At 45.2% G+C, this 17,331-nt stretch overlaps 2 protein-coding genes across 4 annotated transcripts in view; one reads left to right on the top strand and one right to left on the bottom strand.

The window, feature by feature from the left end:
* EPG5 (ectopic P-granules 5 autophagy tethering factor) overlaps positions 1-3,445 on the top strand; it is a 71,073-nt gene extending 67,628 nt beyond the window's left edge. For all 3 annotated transcript variants that reach the window (XM_069880361.1, XM_069880359.1, XM_069880362.1), the window contains 2 exons: positions 69-183; positions 1,477-3,445. In XM_069880361.1, coding sequence (XP_069736462.1) covers positions 69-183; positions 1,477-1,659 — 298 coding nt within the window. In that variant the 3' untranslated portion in view covers positions 1,660-3,445. The remainder of the gene's footprint in view (positions 1-68; positions 184-1,476) is intronic.
* Positions 3,446-7,355: 3,910 nt separating this feature from the next.
* On the bottom strand, positions 7,356-16,957 carry SIGLEC15 (sialic acid binding Ig like lectin 15). Its single transcript, XM_069880778.1, has 5 exons — positions 16,727-16,957; positions 13,471-13,854; positions 10,530-10,889; positions 8,735-8,765; positions 7,356-7,452 (listed from the first exon to the last, which is right to left on the bottom strand). The coding sequence occupies exons 1-5, from the start codon at positions 16,776-16,778 to the stop codon at positions 7,356-7,358; spliced, it is 924 nt and encodes a 307-aa protein (XP_069736879.1). The 5' UTR covers positions 16,779-16,957.
* Between the last annotated feature and the right edge of the window lie 374 nt (positions 16,958-17,331).

Here is a 17,331-nt window from a genome sequence, read left to right as displayed (position 1 = left end):
TTTTGTCTGCTCATCAGGACTTGCAAAATTGATGCCAGTTTCTCTCTCTGTCGTTTTTCCTATGCAAGGTTTCGGGTGGTTGCCCGCAGTTTGTCTGCCTTCCTCTTGGTACAGATTCCTGCAGAGACTCAAGTCCGCCTGAAAGCAGGGTCAGAGCCGAAGCTGTCACTGAAGGCCCAGCAGGTACTGTGTGCCAGTCACTGGCTTCTTGACATGTCCTCTTTGTGTGCTTGCTTAGCTTGTGGGCTGAGGCTTATGAAAGTCACTGCAAGCATTGCTTTAAGCTAAATCATACTCTCAACGTTTTAATTTTATTCAGTGCTGAATGCTCTCAATCTTTTTTTGCTACTGCTTTATATCTGCATCTGAATTCTGAATTTCAGAAGTAGCTTCTTGCTCTCATTTGTCTTATCAGGGAAGAAGGTCTGTCACAAACTTGTGTACTATTTTGATATACGTCAAAGCACCGTCTTGGAACCTCACAGAGACCAGACAGGTGTAGGGTAGGACAGGTGATGATGCCAGTTTACTGAATGGTTATAGCAGGACCTGAAGTGGTCCTAGGTTGAATGAAAGTAAAACTGTACAGCTTTCTGTACTAATACAAAGGCATCAGTTTCTACTCTTAATACACTGAAAAATTGCAGATTAACTTGGGTCTGTAAATCCAGAGTTCAGACATGTTGGAACATAACATGTAAAAGGGATTTAAAACAAACAGGAAAAACAAATGCAGCTGTGATTGCCCTGCTTTTCAGTGATAAAGCAGGATTAGGTTCACGCTAATGCTTGCTTGTGTGAGGTCAGGGCTTAAATGCCCTGTGACAAATAAACATTCCTTCTTTCATGTTTGTGCTGACCACATTATTGTTTCAGTAAGTGCATGAGAAGAGGAAGGAGGAGTAGATGAGACGCCAAAGCTAGCAACTCATTTGGTACAACTTGTTTCTCTTCTCTAAGAAATGAATGAAACTTCTTCAGACACAGTGCCAACTTTTGCCCTGGCTGAAACTGCCAGAGCAGGTTCCGTGTTGGTTCTTCTACCTATAATTGCTAACCTGACATTGTCTCTACAATATTGTCAATGGGAACAATATAATACTTCTATGAATGTCAGAAATGTTCATAAGAACAACCTGAAATGAATACTTAAGTATGTTGCAGTTTGTATTTTATGTTCCCTGAAAACATATCTTGACTGCATGAAGTAAATGTTTGACAGTGTGTGAGTTGCAGGATCCTAGCAAGCCTTGGTAGAACATTTGCGTTGATACCAGGGAAGGAACAGTTTAAAAAAACATGAGGTGATTTGAAACACTGTTATGTGATTATGTTTTACAAAGCTTTGTTCTGAATACTCTGGGTTCTCTAGTAGAGAAGGGTCTTCCCATGGTGTTGTGCATAGGGTGGCTCATGAACTGGTTGGTTGTGGATCAAAGTAGACACACCTAACAGAATTTTCCTTTGTATCTATAGGCACTGAATGCTCTTGAATCTATGGCATCAAACAAACAATATGTGGATTACCAGGAGCAGCTCTCCCAGGCTTGTCAGTTCATCAAGCATCCAGAACATTGTCTTCGAGATGGCAATAATCTCTTGGCTCTCCTTATTAACAGTCTGTACCCAGAAGTGCATTACTTGGACAGCATACGGTAGTGGCACTGAGCTTGCAGAATCATCATGCAACGTTGATTACTCCAGTTTACATATGATGTTGTTGTTGCACAAGTAATTTTTACCTTCAGAGTTCCATTTTAATTCAGGAGCAAGAATGGGGAGCTGCACACTGGCAATTTTTCTTCTCTTTAAGATTTTCCTTATTTTCTTTTGATGTGTAGGCTTGTGGATTTGCTTAGTATTTTGTTGACTGAAAACACTCGAATATCTTCCTGTGTGGGGTGCACGTCAGAGAGGGAAATACCTGAGAAAAGATGTACAAGTCATTAGAGAGCAAGGCTCATCCGATAGCATCTTCAGGTTTTGCTTTGTGCCTTTTTTTATTTCCCAACGTTTCATTGCTCAGGCCAGTTCAAAGTGAGCAAAGGATTGTGTGTAAAAGAGGTTTTGACTTTCTTAACCAGGATACCTCTAAACCTTACGTGAGTCTGTGTTTCAAGACTTGTGAAGTCCCTATATTTGGAAAGACAGTATTTTAAATTTTGACTTTTTGATATCCCACAGAAATCTGTAGTTGAAAGGCACGCCAGCAATCTTCTCCCACTTCTGTAAATACAAACTAAAATTTGAACTAAAGAACTTTGTTTTTTTCTATTTTCTAAATATTAGTGAGTCTGCATCCATATTGCTTGATTAAATGCGAGTAATTTCTAGCCAAGTTCTTTTAAACTAAATCTTAAGTCTTGCTTCCTAAAGGAAGTTCTTAAATCAGTTAAAATCCAGAGATAAATTTTGGGGATCCCCAGTGTCTGGGAGGAGAACATAGTTATGTTCACATTAGGTAGGATTCTTTGGTTCTGAAAGTATGGTTGTTTACGAAATAGTGGTTTAACAAGGGGGCACACACCACTTAAGTTTGTTCTTTTCTTCCTAGCTGGGTATAACATGACAGGATTTTAGCTGACTCTGTGAAAATGTATTTATTGTGTATTAAATTTGGTGATCACTTGTTAAAATTCTATTGCCAAAGCATGAACCATGAGACTGTAAATTTGTTGTTTCTGCTGAATGATCACTGATTTTGTTGCCTTGTCTGATCATAGGTGCACTTTTGTTCAAGGAAAGCAGAAGCCTGAGGTTCCTCAGCTGTTTGTCTAAAGTCCCTTTTATCACGGATCTGTCTGATGTGGCCCAGGGTCCCATAGTCCCACTCTGTACACTGCTGTGGAGGAGCAATGGTCGCTTCTTGTCTTCCTCCATTCATTGTGCCTTTATGTTTAGAACGTAGTTACACGTTAAAACGTTATTTCTGATTATTAGGGGATAAAAATGTGCTACCTACTGTCTGGTCTACTAATGCTTTGAAGTATTGCTCTTAACTGTGGTACTGGTGGTAGAGACATAAACACCTTTTTCTTCTTGACAGATTCTGCTAAGTTTGCCAGCTGGGTCACTAGATCACCTTCATCTTAATGTGGTCTTACAGTCTTTGCTCTATCTGCGAGCCTATAAATATATAAACATATATATACACATCTGTACATCCCTGTGTATATTAATCAGATATCAATGCAGCATGTTTTTTAACAGACTATAGAAGAATACGTTCTGCTGCCTTTCCCTCCCCAAGAGATTTAAAAGCACTGGTTTTACTAGATTCAGTGTTACTGATCAGTTGCATAAAAATGTGAAGAAGTCAGAAATATGTGTTTGACATGCACTTTTAAAACAAGGAATTGTTTCAGCTGTTGGGTTTTTACAAATGTTGTATTTATAACATGCTATGTCAGCAAAGACCATGCAAAATAAAAATGAGAAAAATCAATTAATTTGTGACAAATACCATGATATTTTCAGCTTACTGGAAGAATCCACATCAGGTAACATGTAATTGTTCTTAGACAGGAACGTATGTAGGGAGAATGCCCTTCATGCACAGTTGCTGTGTCAGCAAATCTCTAGTTGATAGAGATTTGGAGATTCATGTCTTTGATGTCTTAGATTTAACATGTATGGGATTCAACAGCCTGTTTTTGTGCCCAGAACCCAAGGAAAAGGTTATCTGTGTTATGGCAGAAGTAACATTTCTGTGACCTGGCAGAATTCCCCAAAACTCTGTGGTAAGGTACTTAGGGATGATGCATCGGTTCAGTTCTTTCAGCACTTACGACTGATCCATACTGTGGAATTTGGTGTTTATCCCAAATGAGGGTAAAACTAGTAGTGTGGAGGGAGTTAGAGGAAACTTGTATCTCCAGTTAGTGCTGCTCTTCATAGAATCATGGAATCATTTGGTTGGAAAAGACCTTTGAGATCATTGAGTCCAACCATACTTGTCCATTACTGAACCAGATCCCTGAGCACCTCATCTGCCCATCTTTTCATCACCTCCAGGAGTGGGGACTGCACCACCTACCTGGGCGGCCTTTGCCAGTGCCTGAGAACCCTTTCAGTGAAGAAGTCTTTCCTGATGTCCAGTCCGAACCACCCCAGGTACAGCTTAAGGCCATTTCCTTTCATCCTATCACCTGTCACATGGGAGAAGAGACCAGCCACCCACCTTGCTACAACCTCCTTTCAGGCAGTTGTAGACAGTGATGTGGTCTTGCCTCAGCCCCCTCTTCTCCAGGCTAGACAACCCCAGGTCTCTCAGCCGCTTCTCGTAAGGCTTGTTTGCCATCTCCTTCCCCAGCTCTGTTCCCCTTCTCTGGACGGTCTTCAGCCCCTCCATGCCCTTCTTGTGGTGAGGGGCCCGGAAGCGAACCCAGGACTCAAAAGTGCAGCCTCACCAGTGCTGAGTCCAGGGTCACAATCACTTCCCTGGTCCTGCTGGCTGCGCTGTTTCTGATACAGGCCAGGATGCTACTGGCCACCTTGGCCACCTGGGCCACTGCTGGCTCACGTTCACCTGGCTCTAAACCAACACCCCTAGGTCCTTCTCCTCCAGGCAGCTTTCCAGCCGCTCTTCACCAAGCCTGGAGCCGCACGGGGTTGTTGTGTCCCAAGTGCAGGACCCAGCACCTGGCCTTGTTGAACCCCACACCTCTTGCTGAGCGCTGTGCTGGTGGGCAGGACTGGACCAGGCTGGTATTACTGCTGTCAGAAAACATTGACACTAACATCATGTCCATCTTTCTCGATCACAGAAACAGCTGCTTTAATAATGTACTGCTTAAAATGTCATGGAAATGAGACTTATGATTATTTTTCCCATGTCTTGATTTAATAACTGTGATAGTTTGGCTTATCATGATTAAAACACACTGAAAAGTAAAATGGTAGGCCATTAAAAGCAGGGAGGATTCACTGTGAGCTGCTTCTTTTGCTGCATGTGTAGCCCTTGTCTGTCCTGAAGAGGCTGCCTCCATCTGCAGCGCGTGTTCCAGGCTTATGAGCTATCCTTCTGCAGCTTTGTGGTCTTAATGAGATGGTAACCCTGCCACTGCATGTGGACCTTGTAATTCCTCCTGCCTGAGAGGCACTTGTTCATGCTGATTTCTCAGAACAGGCATGAGACTTTTCTCCACAATGCTGTCCTGTAGGCACTTTATTGTGCACAGAATGCTGGAGTTGGCTTCTTCCACCCCTTTTTGTTGATAACAAGGTCTCTGCTCCATACTTTACCCTAAATCTTTTGCTTTCCGAAGGACGAAAGAGTGAGCAGTAAGAGGGAAATGTTGAGAGCAGGCTCTTCCCATCCCAACCTCATCCTTAGTGGGATGAATTAGAGAACCCTCACTGAGGAGTGAAGGCACATTCATTCAGGCAGATTAATTTCTGTCCTATTCCTAGTGTCTAAGGTGTGGTGGATTCCTGTACCCGGGTGTCCTTGTTTTGCACTGCACCAGTGTGGGCTGTGCTCTGGAAGTAGCAATAAGCTCTAAGCTTAAGCAATAAAGCCAGACCTGCCAATCTATGAGCTTCCTGTAGCTTTTTTAACTCCTGCAGCTGTTTTGTGACATGCTCTTGTTGGCAGCACACTGGCTGCTGAACATGCACCAGGGAACGCACCATGTACCTCAGGTGTTTTTGGGGCACGAGATCCAGTGCTTCTGTTTGGATTCAAACTACCTGAGTTAGAGAGGCAATTTTCAAGAGAAAAATCCTGTAAGCCAAACTTCGGTCCCATACATGGGTAGAAATCAGTTCTCATTACTCTAACGCATGTCTACAAATCAAGGGCTCAGAAATTCAATTCAGTTTGTCCATTTAATATCTCTGAGGTCTCTTTCTTCCTGTGAAACTGAGCTTTTACTGGTCTTTGACTGCGCTGTCTGCGGTAACATCCCTTTCCTCTTTCCATCCTTTCCTACTTTTATTAAATTTGGCTTTGCCACTGCAATTTAAAATATCAGGTTCAAATATTTCCTTGCATTTATTTCCTTTCTTTTTTTTTCCCCTGGCTATCCTGGCCAAGTCATTTAAAGCTGTGATTTACATTCACTGCACAGATGTTATGAAGAAGTGAACTTCAAAATAATAATTCCCAGGCCAGGAGTGAGCTTCGAGGCTGGACCACAGGCTTGATGGTAATTCAGAAGCAGCTTGGGCTCCTGGCCAGCATTGGTTGCAACCAGAAGCAGGATCTTAAGGGGAAGAGTTTTGGAGCTGCTGCACTGGAATGATTGCACAGATCACTGAATCCACTGATACAAACCTAACGATAGGTTCTTTTTACTCCTTTTTTTCATTCTTGCTCCTCCTTTTCTATGCCAGCCTCTTCGTTTTCACAGCCCTCTAATGAGCCTTTGTCTGCCTGATGGAGACTCCAGGTTGACCTGTGTCATCCTGTACCATAACCTGGGTCTCTTCACCTGGTTCACAGGTGCAGCATGTTCACAGTTTGATTATAGACTTGTCTGAGGAGGACCAGTGACTTCGTAGTAGTGGCTTCATCTCAGAAGAACTTATGAGTAGTCAGGCCTTAAAGGACCATTTTTATGTAAGACGGAGATAGAAGCTGTTTAGAAATAAATTCCCTTGGCTTAATTTTTTTTTTTTTTAAGAAAAATAGCCAGTTTGGTTTATTGGGATGTTTTCACAGCATATTTATCGCAAAACTCTGTGATTCTGCTTGTATGTGCACATGCGCACTAGGAGCTGCAATACAGTTCAATGCAGACCACACTTTGTATGTCCTGCATTCAGCTCTACCAGCTTTTGCAAAACCTCTTTTCCTTTCTGCTTGGACTCCTCTTGAAAGTTAAGATTTCCTTTAAAGTTTTATATAAACTCATCTGGAATTTAAGGAATAATAATAATCACTAAAAAAACACCCCAGCAGAAATTCGAGTAGTGTTTTTATCACAGCTGGTATCTGAAACATGAAAATAGTTCACTTGCTGGCTCTAGGAAGCTATGTGTGGTTTGACAAGTGGGGTGGTGAAAACTGCTTTTTTTGAAGTAACGTTTGAAAAACACCAAAGCAAAAAGATTTAAGAAAATGGTAGACTGTTATCTGCTTGCTAAACACTATCTGATAAGGGCTAAAACCCCACAGGTTGGTTAGAACTGACATCCTATGTAGATCCTCTTCTGTTCTTTCATGTCCCTCTTTGTTTTCTTTTTTCTTTTATCCCTTTAAGGGCTTTTTTTTGCTTGTAAGAAGCAGCAGGTATGGAAGTCATACACCTGCAAGGCCCATTTGACCTTCTGTGCATCAGTCAGTGTCAGTCTTACGTTCACTGGAAAAGGCAGCCTTGTGCAAGCAAGTGAGGATGAGAACACCCAGGTCCTCAGCTGCGTCTCGATGCTCTTCGTTCTGTTGGCAGAGTCTGGCTGCCACCGAGTCTGCGGTCGAAGTTCTCGTAGGTGGATTCTTGCTGCTGTGGCCTGGCAGTGGATGAAGTGAATAAGGTGAAGGCACATTTCAGTCTGGTTTGGAGTTTATAGTAGTAGCTAAGGAGTGTCAGAGTAAGAATCTGCCATACTATCTGATGCAGATCCTCCCCTCTGCAGCAGGGAGTTTGTAAGTGCCTTAATTGCACCTAAGATTTAACATTTTAAAGCTTTCAGACTGATCTACACCATTAACTCCTACTACTGTCCTGCTGCTCTGAGCCATGGGAGATTGTGTAAACCTCTCCTGAGGAGGATCCTCTCACGTAGAGCGTGGAGGATCTTGGTTCTTCAGCTTTCAGCTAAGTATATTTCTATACAAATGTCATCAAGGGTGCATTATGGTTTAGACACTTAAATCAGCAAAAACTATGTGGTTGCAAATAGTTATTACAGATTTAACTGTAGGATTAAATTCCTGTTGCCTCTTTGGCTGAGTTCTGATACTGTATGCTTGTCTGTCCTGCTTTCCTGGGTAAGGTGAGGCAAGGAGACATCACATAGGGATAACTCAGGTTGGAAGGGAGCAGCCCCATACAGATGTAAATATATTGACCTCATCCCTTTCTAGTGCAGCCTCCACAGCTGTCAGAAGTGTCCAAGAACGGTGTTGTGCTGGGTAATGGGAAATGCCAGGATGGTTGTATGGATACCAGACAAAGAGTTGGGTCCTGGCACACCTGAGCTGGCTCTGAGGTGGGCTATTTGGCATCTCCATGCCTTCTTCCAGACTTGGCAGAGCTCATCAGCTCTGATACGGGCCCTTTTCCTGCTCCATCAGAGACTAGTATGCATGCTGAGCTGGAGGAAGGCCCGTGTTGCACTGTTTCCCCCTCTCTACCCGTGTGCATCAGCCTGCCACGGATGCCATTCCAGCCTGTTCCCTTCACCTGTCCCTTAGGTGGGTGCTTGTTTTAGTAGTTTAATGTGGCTTCCTACCATGCTCTGGGCCTGTGGCCCAGCTAAGCTTCCATTAGCCCCTTGCTGCTGCAGTATCCATGTGCCATGGTCTTTCCAATCTGCTGCCCCATTCCCTTTTCTCACATCAATGGGGCTTTCTTCTCAGCTGTACTCAAGCCAGAGCCTCCTCCCAGCAGTGGAGGAGTTTGTCTGTCATGCTGCCTTACATGGCCACCAGCCCAACCCTGTCCTTGTCCCATGAGTCTGTGCTTGGAATGGGAGGTTGTTGCCAAGATCGAGGACATATTGCATTTCTCTCCTTAGCCATCTCCACCCTCCTGCTGGATTATGTGAGTAGAAAGCAGGACATCCTTACCGGTTCAGGCTGGATGGGGCAGAAGAGGGACCTGTGAAAAGGGAAGAAAGACTTGGGTTAGCAATGCGGTCAGAGCGAGCTGGGTAGCCAGGACTGACTTAGAGCTGTTGGGAAGCTCCACAGGAGGGTGGCTGTGACACCTCAGTGAATGGGGAGAAGACCTTTTGTCAGGCATGTGGTCCCCTTCCTGAGGGTGGGAGTTTGGCAGTGGAACAAGAGGAACAAAGCATTTCTGATTTGTCTTGCTGCTTCTGCAATATGAGATGAGTGATGGCTTTTGCAAGTTGTTAACATCAGACTGTCTCTACATACGAGTTATGGTGATGTGACATCTTGTCTGGCCTGAGAGGCAGAGCCCACCCAGGGTCCCTCCTGGTCTCCTTCTCCCTGTGCCATCGTGCAGCAGGGATGGCGGGCTGGAGGCCAGGGGGCTCTGGTCCTATTGGGAGGTCTCATCCCTCTGTCCATGACCTGATGCTCACGTCCTGCAAGCTGAGGTTTCCCAGCTCTCATGGCCTTCATGTGGCTAGAAGATGGGGTTTCACTAACGATGGGGAAGGAGCTGGGTTGCAAAGCCTGAGGGACAAAGATTTATTAACTTTTCTTTTTGGACACAGGGAAACTTCTGCTCCCTCTGTCTTTTCAAAGAATCATAGAATCATTAAGTTGGAAAAGACTTTTGAGCTCATCAGGCCAAACTGTACCTGCCCACTACTAAACCATATCTCTAAGCACTTCACCTACCCAGCTTTTAAATCACTCCAGGGATGGGGACTCCACCACCTCCCTGGGCAGTGTCTCCCAGTGCCTGAGAACCCTTTCTGTGAAGAAGTTTTTCCTAATGTCCAACCTACCTTGATGCAACTTGAGGCCATTCCCTCTCGCCCTACCACCTGGGCGAAGAGACCAACATCCACCTCACCATAACCTCCTTTAAGGCAGTTGTGGACAGTTATGAGGTCTCCCCTCAGCGTCCTCTTCTCCAGGCTAAACAACCCCAGGTCCCTCAGCCACTTCTCATAAGACTTGTTCTCCAGCTCCATTCCCTTCTCTGGATGATCTCCAGCCCCTCAATGACTTTCTTGTAGTGAGAAGCCCAGAACTGAACCCAGGATGTGAGATGTGCCTCACCAATGCCAAGGACAGGGACACAATCACTTCCCTGCTCCTGCTGGTCATGCTGTTTCTGGTCCAAGCCAAAGTTCCATTGGCCTTCTTGGCCACCTGGGCCACCGCTGGCTCATGTTCAGTCGCTGTCAACCAACACCCCCAGGTCCTTCTCTGCCAGGCAACTTTCCAGCCAGACTTCCCCAAGCCTGGAGCTGCACAGGGTTGTTGTGCCCCAAGTGCAGAACCCACCACTTGGCCTTGTTGAACCTCAGCCTGCTGGTCTCAGCCTATCGATCCACCCTCTCCAGATCCCTTTGGAGCCCTCCAGCAGATCAACACTTCCTCACAGCTCAGTCCCATCTGCAAATGTACTAAGGGTACATTGAATCCTTTCATCCAGGTCACGGATAAAGATACTGAACAGAACTGGACCCAGCTCTGAGCCTCTGGGGATCATCATTTGTGACTAGGGGAGACCTCCTTCCTGAAGGAGAACTCCTGCCTGCAGGCTGTGACCAGCCATTTCAAGAGGTCCCTCTTACTTGATCTTAGATTTCCTATTTGAAATGTCCTTCTCCTAGGCTTTAAAATCATAAAATCATTTAAATAAACCCCAAACAAATACAGTCCCTCCTGGTAACCAGTCTGATGCAAAAAGACTGCCAAAGGATACAGAGATAGATACCTCCTTTTGAGAAAACGATGAAGAGCAGTATCACCACCAAAATGAGCACTTTAATTCCCAGTGGCACAAAGATCAGGATCAAAAAGTAGGAGCCGCTGGATGCTTTGAATTTATAGAAGTACACAGCCCCCTCTGCTCTCCCATGGCTGTTGACAGCAGTACAGGTGTATTTTCCATCGTGGGTCAGGGACTGGAGCTCCTTGGTGACACGGTGGTTCATGCTGGTGATGGAGGTGAGGTTGCTGGAGGGTGGTCCGGTCCAGGTCAGAGTGGGAGCTGGCTCCCCCTCAGCAGTGCAGCGAGCCTGGAAGGTGCTATCCCCGTTGGAGCTGATGGTGATGTTAACGATCCGGGGGGCAGCTGCAGAAAGCACAACAGGGGAGGAGGGACCGTGGATCACAATACACCTGGAACAGTGCTTGGTCTTGATGGACCCTCAGCACGTTGTATCAGGATAGCACTGGGATAAAACCTCCCCTCTGTTTTTCTTAGTACTTTCCCTGGCTTTTCTCATCCTGCCTGTGTAGGATAGAGGAGCGAGAGGATTAACACGGCCTTGAAGCAATGTACCCTATTTGTGTTTTATCCATGCCTTAAAAAGTTTTCTGAGCTTTGGTCAACTTCAGCTGCTGTGACTTTCCAGGAGGCAGGGCAATCATGTGTGAAGATCACAGAATCATAAGAAGGTATATGTTGGAAGGAACATTAAAGCCCATCCAGTTCCACACCCTGCCATGCGCAGGGACACCTCCCACTGGATCAGGTTGCTCCAAGCCCCATCCAACCTGGCCTTGAACCCCTCCAGGGATGGGGCAGCCACCACTGCTCTGGGCAACCTGTCCAGTGCCTCACCACCCCCACAGGAAAACATTTCTTCCTAAGATCATAGAATCCCCAGGTTGGAAAAGACATTTAAGTCCAACCATACCTGTCCACTACTAAATCATAGCCCCAAGCACTTCACCTACCTGTCTTTTAAACACTTCCAGGGATGGTGACTCAATCACCTCCCTGGGCAGCCTGTTTTGATAACACTTTCAGTGATTAAGTTTTTCCTGATGTCCAATCTGAACATCCCCTGGCACAGCTTGAATCATTCCCTCTCATCTAACCATGAATTGCTACCCAGTAAAACCTGCGATGTAAGCAAGGTGCAGCTGGTGACCTTTTCGGACTTGCTGCATCTTGCATGTGATCCAGGACAAGGCAACCGTGGTACTCTTCTATAAGAGTCTCATTGCTGTTCCTTTGGTCTCTGGACTCCAGAGCACATATGGAGAGATTGGTTTGTGTGAGTCTTTTGCCAATGCTTGAAACTTGCTGGATTTGGCCTATTATTGACAGGGAAGGTTTCTACTCTTCCTTACAATCAACTTTTGATGTTTTCTTTCAACCTTGTAGTGACCACCCAATAGCTGATGAAGATTTCTGGTTGCTTTGGGGTAGCACACCAAAGAAAAGATAGGGCCACTGATTTTGCATCCTGTATTTGTAGCATATGAGACTGTGTGACTGAATGAGCAGTGATGAAGATCATTTGGGGGATGAAAAATGTTGACATGACTGTTGAACATATCATCTTTACTCTAGTCTGCTAGGGAAGAATAGCTGATATGATCAAGCTTGACTTACCCATTGGTCCTCTCCTCTTGAACCTGTTGGCCCATTTAATGCATTTGATTCCTTAAAGCATTTTGAAAACTGAAGGGAATTAAATGGGTGCCCTGACGCAGGAAAAACAGAAATTCAATATTTGTCTCATTTTTGGCCAGGTTGGACAGCATATGCATGGCTTGTGAACACTCACAGCATGTCCTCCCCCTTGTCCATGTAATGCAGGAGGGGTTTGGGGCTAGAGGACTGACCTATAAGAAAGCTAGCTCTGTTAGTTGTCATGTGTCTTAGTGTTTTGGTGTTTAAATTAACCTCTTAAGCATTATTTAACCCATCCTACTCATACTGTCAAGGCCCACTCCCAAAGCCGAGTGCATCCTGGCTACCATAGCTGCTTATGTTATCATTCCTCTGATGTTCAAATCCAGGCAGCCACTGAGAGACAGATTTTTCTGCCATCCTGTCCTTGTCATGCTGTGTGTCTGGGTGTTTAGGAGTTGCTCCAAGTGAAGGAGAGCCTTGATTATACAGAACTTCCCAAGAAGTAGCTGAGCTCATCCTCATGTTCTGTCTGGATGCCTACAGTGCACAGCAGGCACAAAGGCAGTTTTACTGCACAAGCAAAGTCATACAGCACACAGCACCTTTGCACTCACGTGTATGGTCTGAGTCTGTTCACGAGGCCAGCTGGGTCTCCTCTCTCAATCTGCAAACACACCCTGGGAGATGGGCTTAGCATTTGACCTTTATTGATATAAGCTGTTTTTATCAGGCCATTTGTACTTAGTATTTCCTGTTCCAGAGGAGTTTGGACTCATGGAACATGGGTACCTTGTATCTTGTCTTTCCAATCCCCTGCTACCATCCAGGCTTTCCTAAGCTTACATTTGCTAACAAGTGCTCAGCACCCAGGCTCCTCTCCAGTGCAGAACAGGATGAAAAAGATGCCTTTAACCCCTCTCCAGGGGCTGCTGACACCAACTTGCTTCTATGGTGTCTGCACTCATCCTGTGCTGCAAGGACAAAGTAGGATGCTCAAGACTTGGTTGGTTCTTACCCTTGTGGGTGGACCTTGGCTATTTCCTTACCAGTTTTGCTCCTATTCCCTTCCCACCATTGTGCTCATTGACTCACGCTGCAAGAGTCTTGTGAGGCAACGAGTATTCCCTGCACAAATGTTGTGAGCTGTTCACGGAGCTGGAAAATCCAGCCTTTTGGAACACCCCTTCAGGTCATTTTCTGCTACCCACTCATCAGTTACCACATCTTGCGGTGCTCACTTCCCTACAGGGTGACTTCGCCTCCTTTGGTTGTCTTGCCTTCTTACCAATCAAATGCAGTTTTATCCCATTCCTGCTTTCATACTTGTCGTGGATATCTCCAGACAACTCCACCCGGCAGAAGTACCTCTCGCTGTCGCTCCAGGTCAGATTGTCAATCCTGATGGAAAGGTCCTTGTGCCGGGGGTTGCCAAGCAGTTTGTATTTGTTTTTGTAGCTGACAGCAGTCTTACAGAGCTCACTGGTGCTCTGACTAATGCACTTGAAAATTATTGTGCCGTTGTAAGGTTCCTTGATCCTCCAAATGGCAGTAAGGGTCCGGTCAAATGTTTTGTAGGGATGTGTGAAAGTACAAGGCAGGATAACCATCTTCCCAAGTTCACCAGTAACATCGGATGGGACATGAACAGACCAGCCATTGCACTGCACACCTAGAAGCAGAAAGAGGTAATCAAGAATGATTTATCTGGTGTGTTTGAGAGGGAAATTAGGAATCCTTCCCACGTAGAATCATGGAATGGTTTGGGTTGGAAAGGACTTTAAAGCCCATCCAGTTCCAACCCCCCTGCCATGGGCAGGGACACCTCCCACTGGATCACATTGCTCAGAGCCCCATCCACCCTGGCCTTGAACACCCCCAGGGATGGGGCAGCCACAGCTTCTCTGGGCAACAAACATTTATTCGTAATAACTCATCTCAATCTTCCCTCTTTCAGCTTAAAACTCTTCCCCCTCACCTTATCCCTCCGCTCCCTGATAAAAAGCCCCTCCCCAGCTTTCCTGCAATCCCCCTTTCTGTACTGGAAGCTGCTGTGCGGTTGCCTTGGAGCTTTCTCTTCTCCAACCTGAACAACCCCAACTTTTTCATCCTGTCCTTGCATGGGAGGTGCTCCAGCCCTTGGGTCATCTTCGTGGCCTCCTCTGGACTTGCTCCAACAGATCCATGTCCTTCCTGTGCTGAACATCTGTTCTGTTGTTGGTCAGAGAAATGGATGCTCTGTTCCCTGGGTGTGCCTGGTGTTCTGACTGAAGACTTGCAGATGACTGCAAGTGGCTGGATTTGGTACCAGTCTGCAGGAAAGCTAGTGGGTCTGACTAGCTCACGGTGAAAGTGATTTAATTACTAAGCAAACCACTTGGTTATAAAGTGAGCAATAACACCTTAAGTTGTTTAACACAGTCTTTTGCAGTCGGCAGATATTCAGATCTGAATAAAGACTTGCAGACATTCATTTCATAAGGGCTGGTTAGAACAGGTGACTGCCCTGTATCAGTTCCTGGCATAGGAATGCCCATAATAGTGGGCATTTCCCTGCTAGCAGAACAGGTTGTCACTGCATAGACTCCAGCTGCCAGTATGTTCCCAGATAGGCCTTATCCTAGTGTCATGACAGGGGAAATTCTCATTTTTCCAGCTGAGATGTCACAAACAATTACGAATTTGTTCTCTTGGCCAAATTTAATCACAAAAATCCTGGTGCAATTTGGGGAGCTGAACCTTATTGCCACCAGACCCAGACCAATAGTTTCTGTCCAGTGATGAGAACAGCGTTCATCTGAATGGATGCTCCCCATCTAGGAGGTACACAGGGAAAACTCAATGTTTCATGTGTTTCCTTTCCCCAAGAACCAACAGCATCAACAGGTAGCACCTGTAGACAGTGCTTTCCATATAGACGTGTATCTATAGACCATGTTGCTAACTGCAACAGCTGTAGCAGCAGATGGTGGCTTCAGGAACGTCTGTGGCTGCATTCCTGTCTTGTAAAACTCACTTGATGGCTTCTTTAAATCAGGAGCTTTCCCCTCAATAGCTGAGAATAACTGTGAAAAATGCAGAGCTGTCCTGCAAATAATTGCCACTCATCCCTGGTCTAGATAACTTCATGCTGGTCTGTGGGCATTCAGCTATTGGGTTACTCATGTAAACTCTAAGATAAGATTTGCTGCTTGTTCCTGTATCTGTTCTCCACCATATTAGACAAATACCTCAGCGGTGGCGTGGCTCATGTTAATCTATTGTGCACTTCACAATGGACAAAGACCAACAGAAGACTGGTTCTCTGCCATTAAGTTATTTACCTGGAATCAGGGCCAAGCCAGTATTTTGATTATTGAGATCTGGAGTTGGGCTGCCTTGTCATCCACTACAAGAATGTGAGTGCAGCCTGGGTGGTCTAATCTACAAGGCTCCATGGCCAGAGGAGCTCCAGGAGGCTCATGGGCTTCCAGCACAAAGACCTGGCAGTGAAAACGGAAAGTACTATTGCTTCCTAGGTTGTTTCATGTTATTTTAGTTATTTTCAGCATGTCACCATAACCCCTTACTTTTGGAGAACTGCCGGTCATGTGATTTAAGTAGATAATTTGCTTTCCTCTGCCACTCTGTGGCTTGCATTTCTGTAAAATCTTAAGCAAACAACATTAACTTTAGCACATAAACATCCCCTTGCCTTCAACATGAGAAATATTCTTAAAAATAAGTGCTTCTGGTGTTACCACCTCCACCCATTCCTATGGAAACACAATTTGCCTAGGTTATAAGTGGAGGGAGATGTCAGCATCTTGTGTATAGTTTAACCTTAACCTTAAAGCTTCAGCATGGCAGGTCTTACATGGCTTCTGCCTGCTGATATCCATCCTCCATTTGTTCCTGGAAGTGAATCTCTCACAAGAAACAGAGAAGCTCACAGGCAAGTAGCCTACACGCCTTACAGGAGGTAACTCTTAGAAGGAATTGTCAGGTCAGAGTATCTGCTAATATCAACGGAGGGTTGTGAAGACAATAATGATGTCAAGAGCTGGAGATTACCACAGACACTAGCCTTGCTCCAGAAAACACTATTCGACAGGATATCTAAGTGAATCCCATTGACCTAGATGGATCTTAAGTGCATTCTTGAAGTTAAACATGAGCTTAAGTGTTCAGTGGAACTGGAGCAAATTCTGTCTGTTGCATAATAACTCCTAGAAGCACAAAACAGCACTTCTGAGCGGTGATAGACATGCTACAGCCAACTGACAATGCAGGGAAAGTCAGATAAAGAAGAACTCCCTGCACAACTTAACAAAAAAAATGCAAAGCCATCAGACAAAAAACTTCTGACAATAGAAGAATCAAGCCTTTGAATGTTTTTCCAGTATTCCTACATGCACCTGGAATGTCATGATCCTTTTAAGCAATGCGATGGGTGGTGAAGTTCTTCAAGAGTTTATTGTACCTGACAATTCTCCTGGCACTTTGATTGGAGTGAGAAGAAAAGCCCTGATGAGGCAGGGATTTGTAGCAAGCTCAGAACTCACCCTTCCTGGAGATGCAAAGGAGGCACAGAAGAAACAACCCAAACTCTCTCATGCTGGTTGTTGTTCTCCACTGAGGTAAATCAGCAAACCAGAACCGTCTCTACTACATCTGAGTTGCTGGTCCTGCGGTCACAAAAGGTTTTTCCAGGGGTGGAAGAAGTTGTGGTTTTCCTGCCCATGGCGGGAATGAGTTGTTTAGCAGAACCAGCTCTAGATTCAGATATTAATAGTTTTGTGGTCAGTCATGTGAAAAATGCAGGAGAGAGAATCTGAACATTACCATTTCCCAGTTAAAGGAAGGGGACTGCAAACTGGGCCTGCAAACACCCACTCTGTGTGTGTGATGGAGCAAGAGGGGATGACTTTTAAATGCTGCCAACTAATTGTTCTGGAGGAAGTCCTTGCAAGCTGCCAAGTTATGAGACCCTTGCTCTCCTGGCTTGAGACAGTTCCTCTTGCTCTCCTGGCTTGAGACAGTTCCTCTTCCTGAACCTGGAACCTACAAGACAACTGTGCTTTATCCCTTGTGTTCACTGGTTGTTGTCATCTGTATGTGTGAAAAAAACACCCCCTTCTTTCAAAATCATCTGAGCACTTGAGTCAAG

This window comes from Phaenicophaeus curvirostris, chromosome Z (genome assembly GCF_032191515.1).
Source record: "Phaenicophaeus curvirostris isolate KB17595 chromosome Z, BPBGC_Pcur_1.0, whole genome shotgun sequence".
Lineage (NCBI taxonomy): Eukaryota > Metazoa > Chordata > Aves > Cuculiformes > Cuculidae > Phaenicophaeus > Phaenicophaeus curvirostris.
Note: the sequence above shows the minus strand (reverse complement) of the source record. Positions and strands in the feature narration are given on the sequence as shown.

Bases quoted from the DNA above. Each gene is read 5' to 3' on its own strand.
- SIGLEC15 (XM_069880778.1), bottom strand. From the start codon at position 16,778: ATGAGAGAGTTTGGGTTGTTTCTTCTGTGCCTCCTTTGCATCTCCAGG. The intron at 8,766-10,529 runs GTATCTATCTCT...CCCTTTTCACAG, and splicing joins CATCGTTTTCTCAAAAGGAG to GTCCCTCTTCTGCCCCATCC. The intron at 7,453-8,734 runs GTAAGGATGTCC...ATCCACTGCCAG, and splicing joins GCCCCATCCAGCCTGAACCG to GCCACAGCAGCAAGAATCCA.